This window comes from Grus americana, chromosome 3 (genome assembly GCF_028858705.1).
Source record: "Grus americana isolate bGruAme1 chromosome 3, bGruAme1.mat, whole genome shotgun sequence".
Classification (NCBI taxonomy): domain Eukaryota; kingdom Metazoa; phylum Chordata; class Aves; order Gruiformes; family Gruidae; genus Grus; species Grus americana.
The window spans coordinates 86843391-86868898 of NC_072854.1; the positions used below are offsets into that span (position 1 = coordinate 86843391).

Below are 25508 nucleotides of genomic sequence, written 5' to 3' on the forward strand. Positions count from 1 at the left end.
CAAATCATGCATAAAGCATGGAGAAAGAACATCATAATAATATTTAACAGCAATTTTTCTTCTGGAATTGCATTGCTGTACTAGTCAAAAAGTCCCCAAGGAACATTCATGTATTAAGCTGATTCGCTGGACAAATAAGAACCAATCTTTTTTTTTGAGTTATGGCAGAGTCTTGATAGTTTAATGAAGTTTATTTGACAAAAAAAAAAAAAAAACCCCTTATGCCTGTCTTCAGTAAGCGTAATTGATGACTACTTCACTGACCTTTTTGTATCGTGATCTTTATTGTCAGAATTAAAGGGAGATGCTCTTTTTAGAGAAAAATACTATTTTCTTGCTGAATTAAAATAGTGCAAGTTAGTTTATCAGGTAAGACTTCAGGTTTACAGTGCTTAACCAGCCACCACCAAAACTCAGTGAACAGAACAGTGAAGCTGAAATAACGACCGTCTGGGATTTTGTTCTGGGTTTTGCTAAATATGAAGGTACAACCAGAATGTTTCCAAAGATGTCATTTATTCAAGAATAACTTATTTGGCTTTCCATAAATATACTTCAACAATATTAATGTTTACCAAGGACATAAAAAATTTAGATTAAAAAAAAAAATTCAAACTGGGAGTTACAAGCTCCAGTATGTTTTATATGCAATGCCTGCTAACTTAAGAACTCACCTGAAGCTAAGCGAAGCCAATCATTGAGAAAGCATAGAATCTCATTTTCCAAAAAGACTCTGAAAATTATAAAAAGCCATATTCAAATGCTTACAGAAAAATCCTGAACCAGAATCTTGTCCGCTGGTGAGTTTGCTTAGAAAAGGTCCATGCTCCTGAGTCTGCAGCCAATCTCACTGATTTACCTGAAAAGTATGCAAAGGACTTGACTGCTTGTCCTTCCAGTTTAAGGGAGAAGAATTTGCAGTCCTTCCATTTTCCTGGCATGTGGGACTCTTCTAGAAAAAATGTACCCACTTAATACATCCATCATTCACTGAAAGACCCTCACTCTTAATCTTAAATTCATTCTAGCTTCAAACTTTGGGGTTTTCCTTTCCTTTTTTTGAAAAAGTACAAACAGTCTAATAGGAAACATCGACGTACCAACTTGGATAACCAGCAAAACCAAAAGGGATAGCAGAGTTGCTTGAAAAGAGACAATAAGACATTGTCAGCTTTTTAAAACCTTTGTGTAGAGTACAAAGAGCAAGACTAAACGTGTGCTAGCCAAGGAAACATACACTTAAGTATGAGGCATATGTATATACATAAGTAGAACATGCAAGTAAGAAATCAGTGCAGGAACACATAAAAAATATAATGCATTTGAAACAAAGATGGAGGAACAACAGCATATCTTTCTCCATTTTAGATCTACGTAAGTTGAAAATATGCATTTTATTTTCAGAGCACATCTTCATTAGTCAATGGCAGACTAGACATTAGAATAATAACCAGAACAGTTAAATCTGGTTTGAACACATCAAGACAAGAGAGCAGTTCCAACCCTGATGCCTTGCCTGCAGCAATACTCTCAAAACCGCTAAGTCTACATTACTACAACTTTACCTAACAGTGGAGGTACGTAGGGGAAAAAAGATTTATTACGAAAGCAGCCCAACATTACTATTAAAAGCATATTGTGAATGGCTCTCTATACTGATACTAAACACAAAAGTATTTAAAGCAGCTCTGAAATACTGACATATGCATTTAAGAGAACTATCTACCCAAAAAGTCTACGATGACAATCACTGCCTTTTCTTATGACATGATCATGCCAAGTTGTCTATCTCAAAAATATGATGCCTCAGGGTAGAGCAAAGAAGTCTTTCAAGTTATCTCCTCTAGAATAGAAATTAGTTGTCTAGTTTAAAGAGATGTTATCTCATGCTACATGAAGGAAGAAGCCATACACTCCTTTCAACTCTCCCCATCAGATGTGTGTGTGTATAATTTTTTCTACAGTTTACTTTAATTGCTACCACATTCCAGCATTCATTTTTAGCTCAGGGCAACCACTGTTGTTTCTGAGCTAGCTATACAAGTGACTGCCAAGTTGGGCAAGAAGCAAGTCAATGTTGCTTTGGCATCATATGGTTGTAAACATTTTCATTTAACTCTTAGATGAAAAGTCAAAAATACATCAAGAAAGCTGGATACTACCACTACTTACAAGAAATGTAAGAAAGGCTCCTTCTTGCCATGATCAGATTCCGGGAATGCTGAACACACCTTTAAGAAGTTGATCCGTCTAGCGAAGAGACATATCCGAACCCCTATGATGCACCCTCACTAGACATAGCTTTACAATTACTAGGCTATTTGCTTCTCACTTCAATAGATATTGCCAAAAATCTATTTTGAACTTCAGATTGCAAACCATGTGCCTTTAAAAAAATTGTTTTTTAAAATATCAAGCTTTTGATAACTAACTTATTCTTTCACATCCCAGGTTTTGTGATTAATTTCTTGCTTTCTCTCCCCTCTGCCCCCAGTGAATTAGCAGCTAACAAGCTCTACTGTATAACCTACTCCTGGATTTCAGTATAAAAAACATCCAGCAGCTAGCAATTTTCTTCCTTGACAATCCATTCATGTTTGTAAGATCTAAACCTAGTTCAAGGAGCCATCATGTTACACACTTAATAAAAGTTTCTAAAACTTTCTGAAGTCTAGCCAAATTTTTGAATGTGTACTACAAGAATTGTTGCATCAGAACAAGATCAAGAGTGTGGTTTGAGGCAGAATATGACAGAATAAGCACATTATGTTTTACACATTCACATTTTTTCTCCTAACAAATAAAAGAAAACATTAACTTAAGTCTTATTAATCTCAAAAAACTCCATACATTTCTCTATACTGACAGAACACTTGCTCTGCGGAACTGCTATTGAAAGACAGTATTCAGAAAGACTCTTTTTAGTTTCACATGATCTGCAAAACCTTATTCTGCTACAATGCCTACATATGTTAGGCAGGGAACAGGATTCATTAGCCAAGTCCAGAATAAAGATCAATCTACCCCTAAGAACCAAAAGAGATCAAGAGAGGCAGACAAATAAGGAACAAGAAAAATGTTGAAAGCACAGATTGGTGCAGCGCTACGTTGCTTCAGTGCACAAAACCCCACCAATGTTTGCTACCTTTCACAAGAATATTGAAGAAAGAATATGAAAAACAAAAAGTGACTTTGGGAATATTTACAGAGAACATCTTTCAAATGTGTGAGGTAGTACAGTAGAAATAAAAAAAATGTCTTTTAAGTCTTAATAAACTGCTGTAGAGTACTGCATCTTAACCAACCAAACACACAGAGCAAGCTTTTGTAGTTAACAATAAGATTGCAAGAACAATAAGAAACCAGTAGATCAAGGTGTAATTTGCTCTTCAGTGCTATTAAGATCTCTCCTTTATTAATGGCACAAACTTTATGAACTGGAAAATCAGATTTCAACTGTCGTTCTGTCTGAAATAATTTAGACATTGTGTGATTGTTTACAATAACAAGAGATCACCTGTCAGTGATGCTCTAAGCATATGACTCACTGATGGGGCAGGCCAAAGAACTCATTTTACTGACCTCTCTTTCCTCACCAGAGCACATTATTATCATGCTGCCAACCACCACAAGGTCCAAAAGTGCACCCAGCACTTAAAAAAAAAAATGAGCACTCTAGCTAGACATCACGTATCGAATGCCTGAGCAGCTAAAAAAGCATCAATTGCTATAGCTACTGATTCTGCTATTCCTAACTCTGCGTGGCCTGCAAAGGCTCTAGACTAAAACACCTTTTCAAATGAGTACATTTAGAAAAAGAAAAAATAAGTGGGCTTGGTGAATGGAAGATAAGAAAATTCCAGTTTTAAAAAAAAAAAAGGCTATACGTGGACTAGCAATATGGATGTATTAGGCAGCACTGACCTGAAGACTTCAGTCAGCAGTTATTGGCTGATCAACGGCAACTCTTGAACTCCAAGAACCTGCACACTCAAAACTTCTCTACTTAGTGTTTCGCTGTAGTATCAAGTGATCAGCGGCAGCGTTACTATGCAAAACTGTTGTTTGAGGGGAGGAAGAGGAAAAGGGAGTAGAAAGAATCCACACATTGCAATTACCACACATTAGCAGTTCAGGAGCAGGAATTGTGTGACCCCACAGCACGCAGAGCAATCATGGCAACTCACAGGCAGACCACACTTAAATCAGTTGAGGAGATTTGGTAAAAAGCTGCAATTCTGTTTTAAAGCAGTAACAAGATGTACAATAGAACTGAAGAAGCTGGAAAATAAGATTCTTTATCATAGAGAGCATGGCTTAAAAATAGTTTGAAGACTTAGAAATCTTATTCACCTGTGTGAATGATATACTCTGAATAAATCAGATACCTCCAATAGTAAGAACAGAAAGTGAACAAAAATTTGCTGATGAGTAAATGAGAACAGAATCATGTAGCGCAGATGTTACATTTTTTGCTGTACTATATACACTGGTAGATTGGGTGGAGGGGTGGTGTTAATATAAGAGCTACATAGTGTATTTCAGTACTGTATTTGTTTTGATAAAATTATTATCTAAAATAATTTGCTTGCATTAATTTGCCATTCCCATATCCAATAACAAATTAAATTCTGGTAATTAAATTCCCTAATCGGTTGCATTCTGCAATGGTAGGAAGTCCCTGAATCAGAAGAAGAAATGTTTTCCTTTGACTTTCCATTACCTGTGGAATTGACAAAAATACAATGTGTACTTTTAAATGGCAGCAAGGCTAGCTGCTTACTAAGAGGAAACTACATCAATAAAACCCACAAAAGCAGAGTTTTTCTGGCAACTACTCCTGAATCCCAAACCAATTCTTGCTCTATTTTACTGTCTGGACTACGATTTATGTGATAGCAGGTAAACAGACTTTGGTCTGTAAGCCACTGAAGACCAGGTATAGGTTTAAGGGCAAAAATCTCACCAGTACACTTGTTTTATCAAAAGTTTCATTTTACCAGATACCTCCTAGAGATAAGTGAAGGCTGATCCAAATTTAACAGTGGAAGAACAAGTATATACTTTGCCTGTCCTGTAGGCATATTTGTATCAACTGCATCTGAACTCTTTGTGCTAGCAGTGCCCCCATGAAACTATCACAGTTGCCAGTGCAGCTGCATTAGCAACTACAGGTGTGCAGCCCCTAGATGTATTTTAGTTTACTCTGTTCCAACCGTTGTTTTTGAAACCATAATACTACTTTTGATAAATGTGAATCTGTCTCACGAGAGGAAAATCCCATACTCTTGCACTGAGCACAGCAGTCCTTTCAACAACCTCAAAACCTAAGGTAAAATACTTTGGAGGTTGGTATTTAGAAGAAGTACAGCCATAATACAGCTTATTTCCTGGCACACTTATTTGGCTGACTGTACCCAAGTAAGCACCTCATTCCAGATGTCATAGTTGGCTAGTCAAACAAGAGACTTAAGTCATTAGCACACCTGCTGCCTAGGAGACAAGAAGGTATCGCCATAGACTTTAGAGTACAACTTCTTGCAATGCCTTTACAGGGTTAGTGAAAGTAAGTGATAGTCAGTTCTCGATTCTGGGACAGGACCATTTTCATGCTCTGCATCTGCACAGAACCAGGGACAGTAATATGAAATCCACACTAAAGCTCCCAGTTTCACTGCAAATATAACACAAGTCTGCAAGACGTCTTAGACCTGCTACAACAACTTCCCAAGTCCTCCAAGAAAACAGTTGTACTAATACATTTTTCACAAGAACACGCTAGAAGTACTGGGTTTCATCCTCAGGGATTCTAGCAACTCTGTGGCATGATGAATAGAAAGAACTATCCTAGAATGAATAAAAGTATAATAGCAAAATAAGAATCAGAAGCTCCAAGTACAGAAAGTTGATATTAGCAAGGGGCAGGCTAAGTGTGTTAGTCTTTCTTTCTGCACTTGTACCACACGAGTCATACTCTAATTTATCAGCAGTAACAAAAACATCTAGAATGTGCTTGCATACATAGTAAGATGATTTAATAGCTCAGTACCACTGAATAGTCCTATTTGTCCCCCATCTCGTTCTGAGAAACTGTTCTTTGTGCTTACCCTGTCCTGGGCTCCTCTTTTCATCAAGTTTCTCTGAACCAAGTAAAATCAGTTTTATTTACTAAACCAAGAAGAGTAAATCCAACAAAAAATTGTTTCCTGCCATTTTGGTGAGTTAAATTAACTCACAGAAGTGCTCAAGTGCCACAGTCAGTGCATGGGAGGAGACCCAGACAGCACAGCCATCAACAGGAAAGGGAAGAAAGAAGGAAGAAAAACTCCTTCCTTCAGCATGAGCAACAAGCTGTTAAAAATGGCAGAACTGGCCATGAAACTCAAGCCTGACGCAACATCGTATTTTTTCCCTTTTCTTGATCCTTTACCCTGATGATTCAAAAGAAGTAACAAATACATTTTGTGCACACAAAAATTCACTGTCTGCCTCTCTCCCCACCAAAACTTCTTAAACACACACGCTTACCTAGATGCCCTTCAAGTTTCAAGATCAAAGTCGTAAAGGACAAACTGAGTCACTGTGTTCTATAACCCACAAAGCCAGGCAACCATACCACAGCACCACATCAGATTTTTTTTTTTTTAAAAAAGCAAGATACATGGGAAAAACGAATTCATTTGCAAAACCAGCTATTTAAGAATATGTTTGTTTACTTCAAAATTAAAGTATCTGAAGTTCAAGTTTTTGATTTGTCAGCTTTGCAGCTGACTTGCCTTTGAAAACACCAGCTTTATGTGCAGTTCTCGTTCGATAATACAGTGCTTTAGTGTTTGCACTCTTCAGGAAATGGTACTTCTTCCAAAACATATTTATTTAAAAGCAAATTTAATTTGTGCATTCAACAAAAGCATACCAATAACGACACTTACATGAAGTCTGCGCATGCTGTAGGCATTTTAAGCTGCTGTATCTCTTCAAGAAAAAAACACACACAGCTTTAATTCATTATGTTGTGCTCCATAGAATTACTACACTAGAAACGTTACGGAAAAAAACATGTCCTCTGATCTGTGTTGTTTTAACGCAGGTATTCACGAGTATTATGCTTGCAGGCTAGACTCCCTTTATTTGCTCTTTTGCCGGAATGAAAGCCTCCATACAGCAACAGAAAAGAAAAAGACAAAAATTAAACAGAGGAAATTGGGATTTCATTGACACAACAATGATCTTGAGGGAAGGGCAGGCGAGTCTTTTAAAAGCTAGTTTTACCCGAAGACGACTAAGTTGTTGCGGACCACATATACGCCATCATGTGCATCCTGTAACTAACTGTTGGTTTCGTGCCGGAGGCCAGCACTACCCCTCCGAGAGCAGAAGGCGAGCACGCTCGCACGCGGTGCGGCTTCAGGCCACGCCGCCGCCGCCGCCGGGGAGGGCTCCTGGCCCCGCAGCGCCCGCTCCCAGCAGCGATGCTGCGGGAACCGCCTCCCGGCGCCCCCCAGACAAAGAGTGCTGCGGCGGCGGGCCTGAGGGGAGGACGCGACCCCGGGTGCGTTCCCCCTGCTGGAGGCCAGCTCTCGGCGGCGAGGAGGGCGCCTTCCTCCTCCTCCTCCTCCTCCCCACCCAGAGCCGGGACGGGGACAAAGGAGAAGCGGGAGAGCTGCAGAGCCCAGTGGCGGGACTCTCGCCAGGGGCTCCTGCCCCGCCGGGGAAGGCTTCTCTGCCCCGCAGCCCGCCCTGCGCGGCGGGAGTCCCGCCGCCACGCCGGGCACCGCCGCCTGGCCCTGCGCTGAGGCGGGCGCTCGGGGAAGAACGGAGGCGAGAACAGGAGCCCGCGCGGAGCCGGGTGGCGGGGCCGCCCGCCTCAAGGTGACACCCGCGGCCTCCCCCGCGCCCCGGCTGCCTCCTCACCTGGCACCTGCAGACGATGTCGGCGTCCTGCGCCAGCAGATCCACCACCTTGCCTTTGCCCTCGTCGCCCCACTGGGCCCCCAGCACGACGGTCACCTTGTTGCCGGGGAGGCGGGCGGCGCACTCGCCGTTGGGGATGGCGGGCGCTGGGGCGCCATGCTCCGCCATGGCTCGCGCTGCCCGCTCCGGCTCCGCTCCAGGCACATGCGGCAGCGCGCGGCGGCTCCGCTCCTCCCAGCCGGGCGGGCGGTAGCGCCGCTGCCGCGTCCAGGTGCCGCCGCCTACCGGCCCCGCCAGCGCGGCCTCCCCCTGCTGCTCCCTACCAGGGAGACCCCTGCCCTCAGGCGGCGCCCCGCTCCGCTTCCCCGCGGAAAACCGGAGCCACCATCGCCGCTCCCGGCGGTATTTTTTTCCCTTGTGCCGCTCTCCCGCACGGCGCGGCCCGGACTACATTACCCAGCACGCTGCGCGGCCTGCCCCGCGCAGGGCGCTGCGTGGAGGCGGGCGCGGTGCACGCTGGGGCGCGTAGTCCTCTTGGGCCGCACCTGTGGCAGGGATGGTTCCTTGCCGGTTGCCCCATACGCCCCCGCGGCAGCGCGAGGCCGTGTCAGTTGGGCACCGAGTCGGGAGAGGCTGCGGAGGAGCAGCCATGGCGCTCCGCCGGGCATTGCTGGCCCCGCTGTGGCTGGATAGCGGCTGCGCCTTCTGGAGGTGGAAGGAGGGGGCGAGGGGCACTGAGGGGAGCCGTGCGGCGAGGCCTTTGTGCGTCGGGCCAGGCCTCGGCTCAAAATGTGCTCAGGCTGCGGCCTTGCGTCTGGTGGCCGCAGATCCTGTGTCCGTTGCCCAGGGCTGGCTCTCTGGGACACAGCAGCCCGCAGCCTGACGTGCTACAGGTGTCCTCGCACAGCTCCTGAGCCTGAGTGGGTGCCTCTGGTCCCTGCCAGCTGGGGGGGTCTCAGTGCTGGTGTGGCTCCCCGTTTCCCCTCACCTTGCATCTGCTGTGGGCAAGGCGTACCCGTGGCTCCTGTTGTGGATGTCAAACCTGCAAACGTGCGTTTGCAGTATATCACAGCTTTGCCTAGGTGGTTAGTTTTGCTGGCTTAAGAAATACGTGGTTTTTAGAACCAGGGGCTAGATGTAACAGGCCGTTTTCTCTAGAGACAGTGAAACATGGCCCCAAGCTTATTCATGAGGAAAAAAAAATAATGGAAAAAACCCATAGCAGAGAAATGCCTTCATCATGCATACTTGAGGGTTTAGAAGTGGAACTGATGTCTCAGTGGCTGTTTTCATTCTTTCCTGCTTCACAGAACCAACACCCGTGGGGAAGATTTTTTTTTTTAAAGTAGCTATTAAAAAGACATAAATCTGAATGATGTAATTATTGCTAAGACAGCTATTCAAAAACCTGAGTCACTAAGCAGTCACAATCTGCAGCTGTCTGATAGGTTGAGAGTTTGATTTTAGTTGCTTTTTCGCTCTTATTCTGACCCAGGATCTGAGCATCTATAAAAGCCACTGGAGAAAAGTTTAACTGTGTCTTGTAAAGCTAAACTAAAATACGAAGTTGACAGAGAAGATTTAAAAAAAAAAAACCAAAAACCAGCTGGGAATATCTAAATCCTGAATGTCAGTGCAAAGAGATGCTATTAAAAAGTAGTCAGTTCAGTACAAAGATGTTGACCAATTGCAAATGATATGAGGCAATTCTGTGTACACACTTCAAAGATCAAATAGTGCCTTAAACATTCTGTATAGTCCATAGTATTAATATTTTTTCTGCTTGTGCTAAAAAAAACCCCCATAGCCATGATTTCTGTATCACTGCACAGGTTGTGGGAAGTCACTAAAAGCCACAAGGAGCTGCTGAAGTCAGTTTCTCCAGTCTTGCCGACACAATGGCAAACTTTGTTCTAGTGCAGTCACTTCTGAGGCCATAGATCATCTCGTGACTCCCCAAACAATGGCCTAGATTAATGTTTCAGGATATGATTTTCCAATATAGCTGACTCATATTAACACCTCACCATTGCCAACACAAACATGCCCTCAAATCTCAAAATAAATTTGAGCCTGTCATGGTAGTGTCCTAGCAATGTGGTATTAGTGTAATGTCACTTTCCAAAGAGGTCTCAGGCACACAAATCCATTGTTCTGCTATTTTTATCTGGCATAGAAGAGTTCCGAGATTTATGTTTTGGTATGTTTTCTTGGTAGGTATAGAACCAGTGAAGAAAACTATGAACTCTTCCAGAAAACCTGTAAGTATTAAATGAAGATCAAGCTAATCAATACTGATTGGTACTGCAAGCTTTAGAATTTGTATTTAATATATGGTATTACAGGTCCATCATTCTTCCACTCCCTTTTCTTTGCAAACTAAATGGAGGCTTTCATTCTAATACTGTAAAAGATATGAACTAGTCGTTATTGACATGATTCACTAACTGTATTTATAGTATAGTTCTGTGGTAACTCTTGACCAAAGTACAAACACAACTGGTATTTAATGCTCCTTGTAAGCAAAAAAGGCATTTGCTGTAATATAAGCAAGAGTTTAGAATAAAACTGTGCAGAAACTCCCAATTGCACTTATTTTGTTTCGTTTACTATAAGCAAGAAAACCAGCAAGAGCATCCAATGTTACAGTACTGTTTTTTCCCTCTAACATGTATGGACTATATTAACTTTTTTTGCCATTTGAGCAAGCCGAATCTGCTCTGTGAGCAGAGGTGGGCATTTAGAGGTGGCAGAAAATGGCAACAGTTTACGTTCAAGGAATGAAGGAATGCGACAGCCTTTTCTGGTATTAGCAAGCTGGTATATGGGATTAACTTTGTAAAACTGAACCCATGGTAGAAGTGTACAGTGATAAAGTTTAGGTTGTGTTGTCTTCTGAATTGTTCAATGTTATTGACTGGATATGAAGAACTGAGGCAGTTACATTTACACAAATTTCACTCTAATTTGGGTACATTCAGGCTTTTCATATGACTGCGTTTCCTGCCTCCCAATAAATTGCAAAAGACTCAGGCAGGATTTTTTGGTACATAAACACTGAACGGATGCAGTGTGAGATATGCATTTTATTCAGATGTGTTGAAGAGATATGTGGAATTGTTACGTCTACATGTTCTCAGTTATTCTGATGAACTATCCCACATATTCTGATTATGTATTTAAAAAAAAAATTGACATGCAAAGTAGTTTAGAGGAGAATTTAGGTAAGAACTTCAGTAGTTCAGAAAATCAAGGGTGAGCATGAATGAAGGGAAAATGCTGTCACAAGCAAGAAGGCCAACTGGACTATTAGCTAATGCTCAGTATGGTTAATGGGTCATAGAGTGCTATTTCTTTCTGCTTGTTAATACTTTTTAATTGTGTTGAAGGACTACTGAACAATGTTAATACTTTTCTGAAACTGTTTTTCCTACTGTAAGCAATTTCTGAGTTTCAGGAAAAGTACAGATTGAAGAAATAGCCCTTGGCAATGAAAATGTCAGGGCACATGGTCCATGGTACAAGTTTTCTGTTAAAATTGGTTCTGATTGTGCCAATGATGTAATACTTGGATATTTTATGCTGAGGTCTTATCTACACTAGAACAGTGGTTGCAGAAAAGTGGTCTGTGGGCCACGGTTAGCTAATCTGCAAGTGTCCTCCAGAACTCCGTTAAACAATCAAAGGTTGAAATTTGTCACATTAATCTCATTAAAACATTCAATAAAAGGTAAGTTAATTTTACTTCCTGATTATTTACAGCATCTTTAGAGCATTTTCCTGGTTTAATTTGATGTTAAGGTGTACAGTGGCTCACAAAAAATACTGGGTGTTGATAGTGCTATCATCAAAAAAAGTCTAAGAACCGCTGTGCTGGATACGACTGGCATCTGTAGCACTTCGAACTCTCCAGAATGCTGTCAGCTTAGCTTAGGAGGAAGAGAAATTATTATACAGTTAGGACATACATAATTTTATTTGAACAGTGTGCTAATGTAATTGATCCCTGCTTGTTGCTTGTTATTACTGGTTTTAAATTAGTTTTTCCAGTTAAAATGTCTCATAATTATTTTTGTTACATTCATTAATCTTTTTATCATGATAAAAATGAGATTAAGAACATTATAATATAATATTTGTATATGTAGTCAGAATTGATACATTTGCACGCACTAGCAAGTGTTTTCAACTCTTTGGTTAGATATATCTGGAATATGACGGAACTTCATTTATAGCAAGATTTTGAATTCAGTGGGTGAATAGTTAAGATAGTACCAGATACTTTTGAAATTGTGTTGGCAGTTTACAGAAGTGCACTTTTTACATGCAAGTGTAAATAAGGTAGTAGCTGGCAAGACTGGAGATCTGCGGGAAAATAAAATACTGTCTTTGAAAAGTTGTAAAGCTAAATCCTTTGCTTGGAAATGAGATTTGTCAATTATTATTTGGAAAGACAAGTATTTTATATAATAACACTGAAAAAAAATTTGAGGTGTTTAGATCTGCATATTCCATTCTCTAAAAGAACAGCAAACGAATTGCTGTCTTTACAGACCAGAAATGAAATGGAGTTTTCTGTATGTATGATACTGTAATTTAAATATTTACCTACAGTATGTTAAATATGAAAATGGACATATATGATACAAGTTAGCTTTTATTACAGTGTTCCCCCCAGAATTTCATTGCTGCTTGTGATTTGAGCAGCAGCTTACTCTCCAAGGCAGGTGTAAGTTCCCTGTTCTTAAGCATTACAACATGTTAAGTGTGCACAAAGATAGTGTGTTCTGTCTCCGTCTTAGCCTTTGACAGCATCAGCCATTAAAAGTTTAATAGAATGCATGTGTGATAGATGTTGGGTGATTAATTTCTTGCAGGACTTTATAGATTTATAAATTTCTCAGAATATATGTCTCTGAGTCAGGGAGAATGAAGAACTATGTAAGGGAAACAAACAAACAAAAAGCCCCTCATGATTCTATGAATCTTTCTGTTGTTTTTATTCTTTAAAATAGGATGCCACAAATTGGACTAAGAAAGATCTTGAATTGGCTGAAAGCTTTTCTTTTTTCCTAGGTCTGGTTTTTGATTAGAATAGTTCTTTTACCGGGGTCATTGCAAAAGTGTCAACTGAAGGGAGGGGAGCACAGTAGCCCCAGTTTACATCAGCTTTTTTTGTTTGAAAACAGCACCCTGAGTTCACCAGCTCTTGAAAGTGCCACAGGGGCTGTGGGTGAGAGCTGCTGCATCAACCAAGATCGTGTTTGGTTGTTAAATGCAGGTTAGAATAAAGATTTTTGTCTGTGTTAACCTGTAACCTATAATACCCGGAGTCCTGATAAATCCTTAATTTCTTTTGCTACTACTAATCCTATCTGATGTGTTGGGACAAGATAGGATCAGACTAAACCGGTGAATGGGGTGAAGTGCAATCAGGATGTGCAGACCTCTGGAATGACCCATACCGCATTCTTAGAGAGCTCAGGGGCTGGGAACTGTGCCCTGCCAGTTGTCTGTCATTAAGGGACTTGTTTATGTAGCTGCTGAGAGACAGTCATCTTGTAGTTCCCCAAAGCGTCACTGATACTGTGCAGTAGTTAGGCTGTCTCACACACGTGTAAGAAAAACTTGAGCCAAAAGCTTAATGGATGTTACATGCTTTCAGGCTCAAGTTTCTCTCACATTCTTCTTTTTTCTTCTTTTTTTTTTTCTTCTTTTCTTTTTTCTTTTTTTTTTCTTCTTTTCTTTTTTCTTTTTTTTTTCTTCTTCTTTTTTTTTTTTTTAATTTGGTCCAACATGCTTATAAGTAATACCCTAAAACTATAATCATTCAGTCTTAGAGATGTAGATTGTCTGTCACTGGAGTGCTGAACTGCTAGATTGTATTCTCTGTTTTATAGAAATGTGGGGTTTTTCTCTTGCACAAACTTATGAAGAGGACCCTGAAATCCTAAATTTTCAAGATGTAAGCTAAATAAATTCTCAGATGCACATATCTTATGTTAACTAGTGTTAAACACTAGTGTGGTGTTTACTTTTTAAATAATTTTAGTTCACCAAAACCAACACTGAACTGTCCATTTGCTGGGACTTCTAGAGTAAAACCAAAAGTAAAGAACTGAGGTAAGCTGTGAAAATAAATTGTGAGAAAATTAATTACAGTCTGATCATTGAGTACTCAGTGATGGTTTGGATGCAGATGTCTCTCGTAGCATCCATAGTCTGTTGAGAAATGGAGCTGCAGAATTGAATACGCTATTTATAATATAACCCATCTTTATCTCTAAAGGTTGTGAAGGAAAACTTCCAAGTAAGAACAGAGTTTAACTAGTGCAGAGATGGTTTGTTTGCTTGCAAGATGAATCACTGAATTCTGACATTTCTGATAGCTTCTTCTATTTTATTGAAATATTAAATATTTTACAATTATCCCTTTAACATACAGTTACTCTGCTTGCTCTGCAGACCTATCTGCATCATATATCTTCTCTGTGGACAAAAGGCAGCTGCTTACCATATATAGCTGCAAAACCTCTCAGCTTTCTCACAGAAGTTTTTGTAATGACCATGGAGTGTTTTTATACCAAATTCTGTAGTATGATTAAAGCTTAAAAAAAGTATGTGAGAATGTTAACGGATTTTAATCTTTCACTAAATGAGAGATGAGAAACCATTGTGCAGACATTACTCATTTTCTTACTAAGTTAATCAGAACTCTTGATTCTTAAATGGGTTTGTAATAATGGTATTTCCTGCCTGTTACATTGGAACTGCACAGATTATGTGGATATTATCACATGGATTTCCACCATGTTTACCACAAAAAAACTTTGGATTTGACTAATTAGGATTTTTTCAGTATTTTGTAAGGAATGTAAGTGGTGTTTTGGGATCTGAATTGTAATTGGGTTTGGATCTGAAGAAGCTCATGATGAATCATTATTGTGATCACTGACCAGAAGGAACTATAGTATCTTTTAAAGGGCTTAAGGAAGTTTGCAATATCATGCTGAATCTCTGTTCATTAGATAAGACTGTTACAAAGAAGTGAATGGTACTGGGTCTATGTCCCTGTTTACACCTCCATTTAAGGTGGCACAGAAACATGTAAACTGCATAAATGCAGTGCATTCTATTCAGAAAGGGCATTTAAAAATATTTAAATATTTAAAAAAAACCACAACAAAACAAAACAAACACATTTCACCTCTCTTAATTTCATATTTTCTCTTCCTAGATGGGATTGCTGCAACTTGTTTCATTAACATAAAAACTAATTGTTGCCTGTTCATGTTCTCTAACTCTCCTTCTATGACCTTTTCGCAATGCAAAACCTTAATTGTCTCCCATTTATGCTTCACCTCACCCTTTCTACCTAAATAATCCTAAATCCTACCCATGCGTTCAAGGTCTTCTGTCGCCTTTAATATTTTGTTATCCTGCCAGTATCTCTTGAGCTGTGCTAGAATAGCCTCAGCTGTTTGAGTTTTCAACTACTGATTGAGCAAGAGGAGGCAAGTGCTGTGATGAGTCCTAATCTACATCTGTGATTATTGACAAAGGCTTTAGGACCCCAAGTTTCCAAGCATGCTCATGTGTTCGTAAATAGTCTCACTGAATTCAATTGAACTATTCATAAATCAAAGCTTTTTCTGTAAGTAATAAAGTATTACATAGATGTATGTATCAATACAAGTAAAACATAAACCAGTAGCACTAGGAAGACAGTATATCAAAGCAAAACATGTTTCTCTTCTAGACATTTGACCTTGACAGACTTGAGAGGTGGGCCCGTGCAAACCGCATGAAGTTCAACAAGGCCAAGTGCAAGGTCCTGCACATGGCTCAGGGCAATCCCAAGCAGAACTACAGGCTAGAATAGCGAAGCATAAGAGCACATATTTTAACATAGTAAGACCAGACAGGAACCCTGGTGGCCATCAGTCAAGGAAGCTCTACTGGATTTATGATCACCTTCTACTTGGTAGCACTAGGAAAAAGGAAAGAAAAAGTCTGACGGTCGTGACACTACTGAAAAAGTTCTGTAGATTTCTTGAATAAAACCAGTAGTTTTTAGGCAAAAACAGTAACTTGTATTCTGCTCCTGTCATCCATGGAGTTTGCCACTGTTTGGCTTGCTTTACTTAGGAGGAAAACAGCTATAATGCTAGTCAGGAATATTTTTAATGGCATGCTTTTGCTTATCAAATACATATACAAAGTCCTGTTTCTCTAAACATAGAAATAGATAGCAGTAGGTTTCTTTTTCCCAGCTTTCAAACTCCTCTGATAACTCTTGTAATGCAAAGCGTCACGTGCTTGCCCTCAAAACCATGTAACTGTTTTATCTATTTATTTGTATAGTAGGCTAGTAAGCCCCTTACTCAGATTTTTTTCTGTCAACAGACTTTCTTGCATGTTTTCTGTTTTGATTAGTGTTAATGTTGCCTGAGAATGCCCTCCTACATTTCCCAGACACTACTGCAGAAAGGAGCACTTAATTGCTTTGTTTTGTTTTGTTTTGCTGGGAGGAATGCATTGAGTTCAGTCACCAAACTTAAAACATGATGGACAGGAAGCCAAAGACAGCCTTAATAGCAGCAATCTCTCATCCTAGAATAACCATAGATCAGACTTTGTTCTTCTACTTCAGTCACACCAGTTAGAATTACTTCTGTCTTTGCCTGAAAACTGCAAATTTAGTTTTGCAGTCCTATGGATTTTTTTCAGCAAATTTGAAGACAATCAATAGATTTTTAACATTTTACTTGAGTGGTGATTAAAACATGCTTCGTGTTACAAACTTTGATCCTTGTCTACGGCTTCTTTTTTTCCACTGAAACTGATGGATGAATTCTTGACTTCTTTTGAAGGTAGTGGATGTTTTACCATTGACTTCATCAGAATTAACATTTCATACAGGATCTTTGATGGGGTTTGATTTCATGCAATCCTAATTTGCTTGTATTTCTGACATCCAACGTAACAGCAGTTTCCCTGCCTTTCCCTTGGCCTTGGACCTTACCTATTCCAGCTGCAGCGAGAGTGCAGATGACTCGGAGGCCCTAATTCTAACACAAGCAGCGCTTTACTCCCTGCCGTGTCATCACAGAGAGGGACATGTCTCCCTTACTGGAGAGGGGAGTCTCCTCCTCATACAGAGCACTACACAGGGTCTCCATTGTGCTCTCTGATAGAGCAGGTATACTTCCTTGCAAACATAATTTTAATCTGGTAATTTTAAATATGTTGAACTTTTCAGAGGACGTACTTTATTTAAATACCACATTATTTTTCTGGTAAGAGAGAAGCTATGTTATAAAAAAGCCTATGAAAGATGCTTAGTGTATGTTTTTAAATGAGAAACACCAGTGAGTATGGATCTCTCTTTAAATATTAAAGTATTTATGCAGTGGAACAACCAAAGCCAGTATGTTAAAAACATTCTTTTAGACACTGTGTACACATCTTATGCAAGCAGATTGATTTAAATCACATAAAATAGTTTTATTCAATAGGAAGCTTTTGAATGACAATTTAAAGTAGTATGTAATTTATTGTTTTTGTAGAACAGATCCACTCTCCATAAGTGAAAGTCAGGTAAATTTAAGTTTGAATGCGTTCTTTGGCCTTCTATCTTAATCTATCTCTTCTCCAATCTTTTTTCTCATTTTTATGGAATACAATTTTGACACAAATTCAGGCTGATTAATGGCAGACTTTGGCAGACCGCCCTATTATTCATTTCTTTGAATTTGTGTACTTGTTTGAGATTTTTAAAATGTGTGTGGCATACAATGAACCCGATTAAACATTCCATTGGTACAGTAAACTAGTATCATCTTGTTTATAAAATTCCTTATTTTGTAACATCTGGCAAATTTAATAGAAAGAGATGATAACATCAATTATTTCCTACCTCACTCCCTCTCTGACTGTGAGAGAGATTGCAATCACATGGGGAAATACGAAAATTTTAAATAATAAAAAAAGTGTCCTTGCTAACAAACTGAATTCACAAGTAATTTGCAGTCTGCTAAAAATGATTGAACTTCACAGCTGCAGAAGCAAGCTTATATTCTCCCTGTGCAAGTTCTTCTACTCAGCCACCTCTGAGCAAGCAGCTGTATGATTACTCAGCTTATCCTATTCTAAGGATGGATTGCAAGACTTGGCATTTTGATTTGAGTAGATGAATAGGAAACCGCAGGATGCGAACTGTAGGCTGGAAACTTGCAGCATGTCAGCTGTTTGATGATAACTGCCTCTGGGCACATCCTTACACTGCCGTCCTTTGTGGTAAAGGTGGTTAGTCTGCCTCATGGACTGATTATTCCCCTTGCACGTACCACGAGATGGAAATACCAGGTATTTGCCGCCTTCCTGACTGAAACAGCAGTATGTCAGCGATGTGCCGGTCATGGAAGCATACATGATGCACATTTCAGTAACAGCTTTTTAACATCTCCTTGGCAAGAAACAAGTTCTGTTTTAACAGTGAGTAACCCCTCTTCCTTCACTGCAGCAGAACAGGCTGTATATAGCTGCATAGCCCACAAGAATGGAGAGAGGCTGAGGAAGGGCTTCTGGGGGAAGCATGACAGCATCAGGGGACAAAAAATTCTTCTCCATAAATTCTTACTCTCCCCCTTTATTTCTGAGAAAAGGAGGTGCTGCTTCCCTCAGTTGCTGTTGCCTGTTCACATCAAAAAGAAACAGAGTACAAGACTAGCTTGCAGCATACGCATTGGCAAAGTTAATATTATTACATTATCTTATGCGTTGTCACAAGAAGAAATGCTATTGCAATGATGGAATATTAGTGTTTGTTACAAAACTACCAACTTGTGTCTCTTTTTTACTTGTAAGAAGTTAGTTTTGTGGATATATGATCCTGAAAGATCTTCTGAACTGAACCACACTGCAATTATTCCATCACAAGTTGGTAGTTGATGATGCCACTTAAGAAAAAGGTTAAAATGCATGTCTTGTGAAAATTTGCCAGTTGGAAGTGGAAATGTCTTTTTGAAATACACTTCTTGCATACATCTTTCTTTATTTCCTTTCACTGTGTTAGGAAAAATAATTTTGCAAGATTTTTTTCTCCTAATATTGCAGCAGTAACACAGGTATAATGAGTGAGGTGAAACCTATTGTCTATTTCATAGAAGTAGAATAATTAGCAAGTTTTAGTGATTCAGTCAAATTTTAGTCTTTGTGAAAATTATATGGCAGTAACATGTGACAGTTAAACAGAAGTCTTTTCAGATTTCCTCATGCATAGCAAACTGTTGGAAGAAAAGTTTAAGCAAAAGCATTTTTGAAGTCATGATAGGTAATAAACAGGGATGTCAATTTACTGGTTTCATTTAGATCTAAAATGTGACAACCTATTGTACAAGCTGAATGGAGATTCATTCAAGAGATTATCTCACATGGAATAGTTGTAGGGATTAATATGTACAATAAATTTTGTTAGGAGTGGGTTTCTGATCTAAACAAATGGCAGAAAGTAATTAGTCATTGGAACAGTACCTGACATGAGGTATGCATGCATGGCACCACAATTTATTTTAGCTTTTTTATTATTAAGTTGCCATCATTATATCTTTTAATTTTTTAACATTTGTTTAATGATTGGCATTACTATCTTCAAGATTAAAATGAAACAGAAGAAAAAGGTAGCAATATTTATTGCATTGTGAAGGCATTTTTGTTATTAGACAATTAGATGTTAGGAAAGTGGTTTTGTTTTCTGCCTGCTGCTACAGCAGGAATGCAGAGAAAACAGAACTTCACTCTGAGTGTTGTGTATTCTGAAACGAATAGATTGTGTAAATATGATTTTAATGGTATGTAATTGTTTGAAAATGTATTTTTTACTATCAAAGCTTATTCCAACTTCATAATTTCAAAAGAATGTTGTCATAAACAGCCTTATACTAGTTGGACAAAAATATAATTAACAATAACCTTTATTTTGCTTAAACAGAGTTCTCAGATACTTGGAAGGCTCTTTTGGGATTTGGGATAGGAACCTGTTGTTCATACTGATTTGAAAATAGAAAAGTAGTTTTTTCAGGGGCATCCAAAATTTATATTTTTTAAATGGAATGCTATTTAAAATTTTTACACTTGCGACTCTACAAACGGCTGTTGATGACAGGCCTATATCTGGGTCTCTTTTTTCTACTTTGAGATAACTTTGTGCTTCAGTAATAGTTTTGCCATCTTTCCTTTTCTTTGAAGGCAGCTTGTCATCTACTAGGCAGGTTTAGCTGCCCTTTTTGTCATTCACCACAGTACTTAAACTTACATGGCCTTTCTCTCAGTCCTAAAAAACTCACCACACATAATTGTACAACTTCATATGTATAGAAGGTCATGGAGTAGAAAGCAAGACTGGACTCAAAAACCACTTAACATTTTTACTGTAATGAATGGTCTTTGAGTCTTAATTATCAAGTTGTAGGTATTAGCTCGAAGTGAAACATATCCCCCCCCATCAGGCATGCCATTCCTGGACGTTCAGAATACGTGTGAGGTATTGTATCGAACACCTCATCCTCATTTAGAAAAAAAATCTTGGACAGATACTCTTCTTCACCCTTCTCTAGACTTCTAAGTGGAGGGGTTGCACATTTTTACTTTATGTGCTGATATTTCAGGCACAATTTAAAAAAAAAAAGTAAGGTAGCTCAGGCAGAGTATCATTCAGGTTCAATTAAACTGCTTCCAGCGTCTCTGCTAGCTTGTTTAGGATAAAGTTCAGGTACTTTTTGCAAAGTACCACATCTTAGACATTTTCTTTCACCTGTTGCTGAGGAATTCAGCATTTTCTGTGAATCAACATTTAGCTATACCCTTGATGAGCAGTGGTAGGGCAATGGCCATAGTAATATGGTTCTAAACATATGTGATAAAATAATAGTCAAAGTATTAATCCTTCTTTTAATGCTTGCTTATATTACAGTCACGCTTTGACTGGGGGTTTGCATGTTCTGGATAGGAAATAGAATAGCAAGGAAGTGGTTGGAAGGTGAGGGAAAAGCGAAAGGGATCCCAGAACCTCCTCGTGCTACAACATCCACCATCAGGTGACGTTCATAGGAGCTTTTTTCTTAGGAACATCGTATAGGATTCCAAAGGATGAATGAGTTTCTTTCTTTTGACAAGCAACTATTGTCAATTTTCTTAGAAATAAATAAAGGGGTTGTGGTCAGATTTTGGTGAGCCTGGACAGTCGCAAAAAGGCAATTAATGAATCCATTCAAACCTGACATTTGAAGAGCTTCCTCAGGCAGTGCCATCCCCTTCAATTCCTGTTTATGTTGTGCTGGAGCCCCTGATGAAACTCTTCCACACTGTTAGTTCTAGTATTTTGGACCAATAAACATTAGATCTAATATAAGGACTCCCATACTGTCAGTTGCTCTGCTTTTATCACTGCTTACTGCATTTGAGAGCAATTACTTCTTTTGCTTTCCAAGACTATGTAGTATTCACCATATTTTGCAGTGTCACATGAAAACACAACAGGTCAGCAGTGACAAAAATTCAGTTTTTATTTGATTGTGAGTTCATGAGAAAATAGAACAAACCAGTAAATAATAGTGATGTGAACATACGAGGAGTCATGTGTAGCAAAGGCATTTGTCACAAGTTTTGTGATCTGTAAAATTTTATCCATTGTAGGCCTTCAGTGAAGCTAATCCAAATAAATCAGAGCTAAATTTTGTCATGGGGTAGTGAGAATGACCCCATTTTACAAGGGGTTCTCAACTGCAGACATTTCCTGCAGCATATTTGTCATCTGACCCTTACCCATTTTACACACTCTCTTAATGCCAATTATAAGAAGTTCACTACTATTTTGTGACTTTACCTGCTTTTTAAAAGAGTTTACTCTCACCATGTAATTAATGCTATGTGTTATACTGCAAGAAACAAGTATGACACTTAATGGGGTAGGTAGTACTGTTTAGGTAGGTTTGGTTTGCTCTCCCTGTCATCATCTATTGTACCTTTCTATTTTATCACTAGATGGCAACATAGCAACACTCTATCAAAAGTTGCTGTAATTAGAGGTGGGCTTTTTCTATTGCATTTTTCATAGCAGAGTTAAATGGTTCACCCCACCCCCCAAAATGGGAACATATGCATTCTGACAATCTCAGTAAATTGTTTCTTAATGGTGTGAGTTCTGGTATTACTTTCTTCTATTTTATTAACTGCTGCTTTTTTTGACAACTGAAGTGCAGAATAATTAAGAAAGAGAACATAAAATTGCTTTATAAATTAACTATTTTTTCTTCCAAATAGGGAAGAGAATCTATTGATAAATCTGAATCATCTCACATATGCTTGGTTAAATAAAAGGAAACACCTTTTACTGAAGCCAGTGGCACTTGTGTTCACATCTACAAGAACAGAATTTGCACCAGTTTTGCCTTTCCAAACACTTCATTTACTGAGATAAGTCTGGAAGTTAATGCATCTGTCGATAGAAAAACAGTGAAGTAAGTTTGAGATGAAACAACTTGTATCCAATAATCATATGCAACAGTCTCCTTAGCATCCCTTTTGAGAGCACTGAGACCACAGTCTAATTCAAATTCTAGTCAGACTGGACAGGACGATTATCACTAGGCAAGACCTGAAAACTGGAATTTCAAATGCAGTTTCTCAGGAGACATATTTTCCAGTGAAATGAGAGGGGAAAAAAAACAAGACTAATTTTAACTGACATACCAGCTTCTTTTGCTTTTGGAACTTTGGACAGACTCACAGTTTTGCTCAGTATTTGGTAAACAGCCAGTGAGAGGCTCTTTGGCTTCTTAAGTCTTCTCTGAAAGCAGCAGCTTCTCAGGAAACTCAATAGAGTTTGTAAGAATAGGAATAGGATCTGTCCTGCATCACGTTTTCTCCAGAAGCCAAAACTGGAAAGCTTATAGAGTCATATAATTGTTTTGGTTGGAAAAGACCTTTAAGATCGTCAAGTCTGTTATCTCCTCCCAGGTCTGCTTTATACTGAGCTGAATTTTTAGATTTTGAAGTTTCTGTCAGCCCTGCTGTATCCTGCTGTAGTGAACCAGAATTGTTTGGGCCTTAATATTCGAACAAGTCATCTTCTTCAGAGATGCTGGCTTTTTGCACCCCATCAGATCCATTATTATCCTATGTATTTAATGAACAAGACTTATTATGCCAACTGAAGTTAGGGAAGTAATATTGGAAAGCTGCGCAGCCACTATTAATTGAAAATTAATTAAAATAATTTCTCTGTCTTGATTAACTTGCATTATTCATGCTCTCTGTTTCCTGGGAATGTCATCAAGGAAACCCCTTAAGTTTCAAACTTACTCCAGACTTGATGTATTGGAGCTACTAGAGCTGTGTTCATATCAATGTATATCCTAATAAAGTGACAGTATGCTATGTACCTATAACTGGGAGGACCACGCAGATTGTTGATATTTGTAAGGAACACATAAATTAATGGATTAGTAGAATTAATAATTCTATGGAATACACTGAGCATGGACAAGTGAAGCATATAAGCATAAGGATATGGAATTACATAATATGATTTGTTATTTTTTATCTGATTCTCTTAGTTGCTTACCAAGCATACTAACATTTTCTGCTTTCAGTGCTTAGAATATCTGCATTAGGGATGCACATGTAACTGTCAATGTGATGCATACATACACACACACACACACAGAGTGTGTAACAAACTAAGAATTCTTCTTCTCAAATGCTCAGAAATTCCCAAGATTCATGACTATTTCTGTTGTCAGGTTTACAATGTTGCATGATTTACAGTAAGCCTACTCCTACACCTGGGTTCTCTCTTTTAAGCCCCATTTTCTCTTATTGCTTATCAACACAACTCTTGCTGAATTATCAGTGGCCCTGATCATCGTCTGCAACAGGGTTCAGTATTGGTACTTGCTAATCTGTTTTCCTCTACACATTCCAAGTAGCTCAAAGGAGGTTGTGGGAAAGGTGGGGAGAAGGTGTCCTCAATAATAGGGAAGGCTGTATTATTCCATGGAGTTATAATGTTACAACCATTCCTTTTTAACTCCAGATACTTTCTTCTCAGTCAGATCTTTCAGTCATGTACAGTTTCCAGGCAGCACTAACATAGGAATATGCCTGGGTTTGTAAGTTTAGAATTTAAAGTCCAACTGCAGGCAATTTTTGATCTTTTTCTCCCTGATTTCATTTCATCATCTATCTTATGGAATTAGAACAGAATTTGGAAATAATTTTGTACCACTGTAGGTGCAGTTGTTCTAAGAATGTGACATTAATCATATAGCTGAATTTCTTTCAGTCAGTTCAACTGACTGAAGTTTTCATCTTTCAAGTTTCTCTGTTTATCTGTTGTTTCTTCCATTTCCAGATTATGGACTGTTGATGTACCTACAATATCTGATGACATTGTAGCACAAACACATGGAAAGCCAACAGTATTTCAGGAATGCTTTGTTCTAGGTACTCCTTTTATAATTCCAAGGCCCAAACAATCACTTCCTAGCAAGGAAAATTACATCTCACTCTGTTCCCCCCCAAAGAGTGACCTCTCCGTTAAACGGTCTGCATGTTTTGCAACAAGAGCAGTTTTATTATCAAAGTTTGGAACTTTATATACAAATGATGGAATTCAAAACTTACATAGAAATAAAAGTTCCCTCAGATGCTTTGACCCAAGGCCCAAATAGCAATGTAACCAATGTGGCTCTAACAGACAATGGAATCATATTTTTAATAAATGGTACTTTTTATAAACAAGAAGCTAAATATTTTTTAAAACTTGGCGTGGAACACAAGCTTCCTGAAAGTCAAATAACTGGAATATATTCAAGATATTGGTGTTCATCTGTCTATCCAGTGCAGGTAAGTTATCTGTACTTCTCATTTGACATTTAAGATATGGATGATCTTCATTAAATGTCTGAATAAGTCCACTTTAGATCTACTTTTCATTGATGTAGTGCTGGCTGTGGAATTAGAAATGACCAGACAGCAACAAGTTTATTTAAAGAACATTTTGAAATAAGGTCTGCACGCTGTCTGTGGCTCTCACTGCATGAGCTCATGCAGCCATATGAAGTCATTTTTAGGATCACAGCTTAAATTTGTAAATTAATTTCAGTGAAGCTTTCTTAATTAGATTAGCTGAAAATGTATCACAAACCATCCTGATTTCTTAATGTACAGCCTTGATATAAACCTTAAGAGAAGTTAGTATTTACCTAATCACTGTGTCATTTTTTTAAACAGAATGGAAACCAGTTAAGTACTTTGGCAGCATGGACGCTTACTGAGGTTTATCTTGGATATAGCAAAACATTTAATAAAATAGGAGATACAGCAAACTTCATGAAGTTCTTAAGTTTTCCAAATGCCGCTTCTTTATCTGTTAGCTATGACTCAATCCCATATGAAATTACGTTGTTGCTGATCTGCAGTGGCTGCAGCTCCTCCAGACATTTTTATCTGGCAGTTGATAATGAAGACAGACAATTTTGGGGCTTAAGAAGTTTTTACTTACCTGTTCCTCGCAGTTCTGTTATGAGGAT

At 38.9% G+C, this 25508-nt stretch overlaps 2 protein-coding genes across 2 annotated transcripts in view; one reads left to right on the forward strand and one right to left on the reverse strand.

Moving 5' to 3' along the window:
• ADSS2 (adenylosuccinate synthase 2) overlaps positions 1–8344 on the reverse strand; it is a 38494-nt gene extending 30150 nt beyond the window's left edge. Inside the window, exon 1 of the mRNA XM_054821115.1 lies at positions 7915–8344. Coding sequence (XP_054677090.1) covers positions 7915–8082 — 168 coding nt within the window. The 5' untranslated portion in view covers positions 8083–8344. The remainder of the gene's footprint in view (positions 1–7914) is intronic.
• Positions 8345–8849: 505 nt separating this feature from the next.
• The window catches only part of CATSPERE (catsper channel auxiliary subunit epsilon), a 30704-nt gene continuing 14045 nt past the window's right edge, over positions 8850–25508 (forward strand). Inside the window, 4 exon segments of the mRNA XM_054820781.1 lie at positions 8850–8996; positions 10132–10175; positions 24329–24822; positions 25210–25508. Coding sequence (XP_054676756.1) covers positions 24580–24822; positions 25210–25508 — 542 coding nt within the window. The 5' untranslated portion in view covers positions 8850–8996; positions 10132–10175; positions 24329–24579.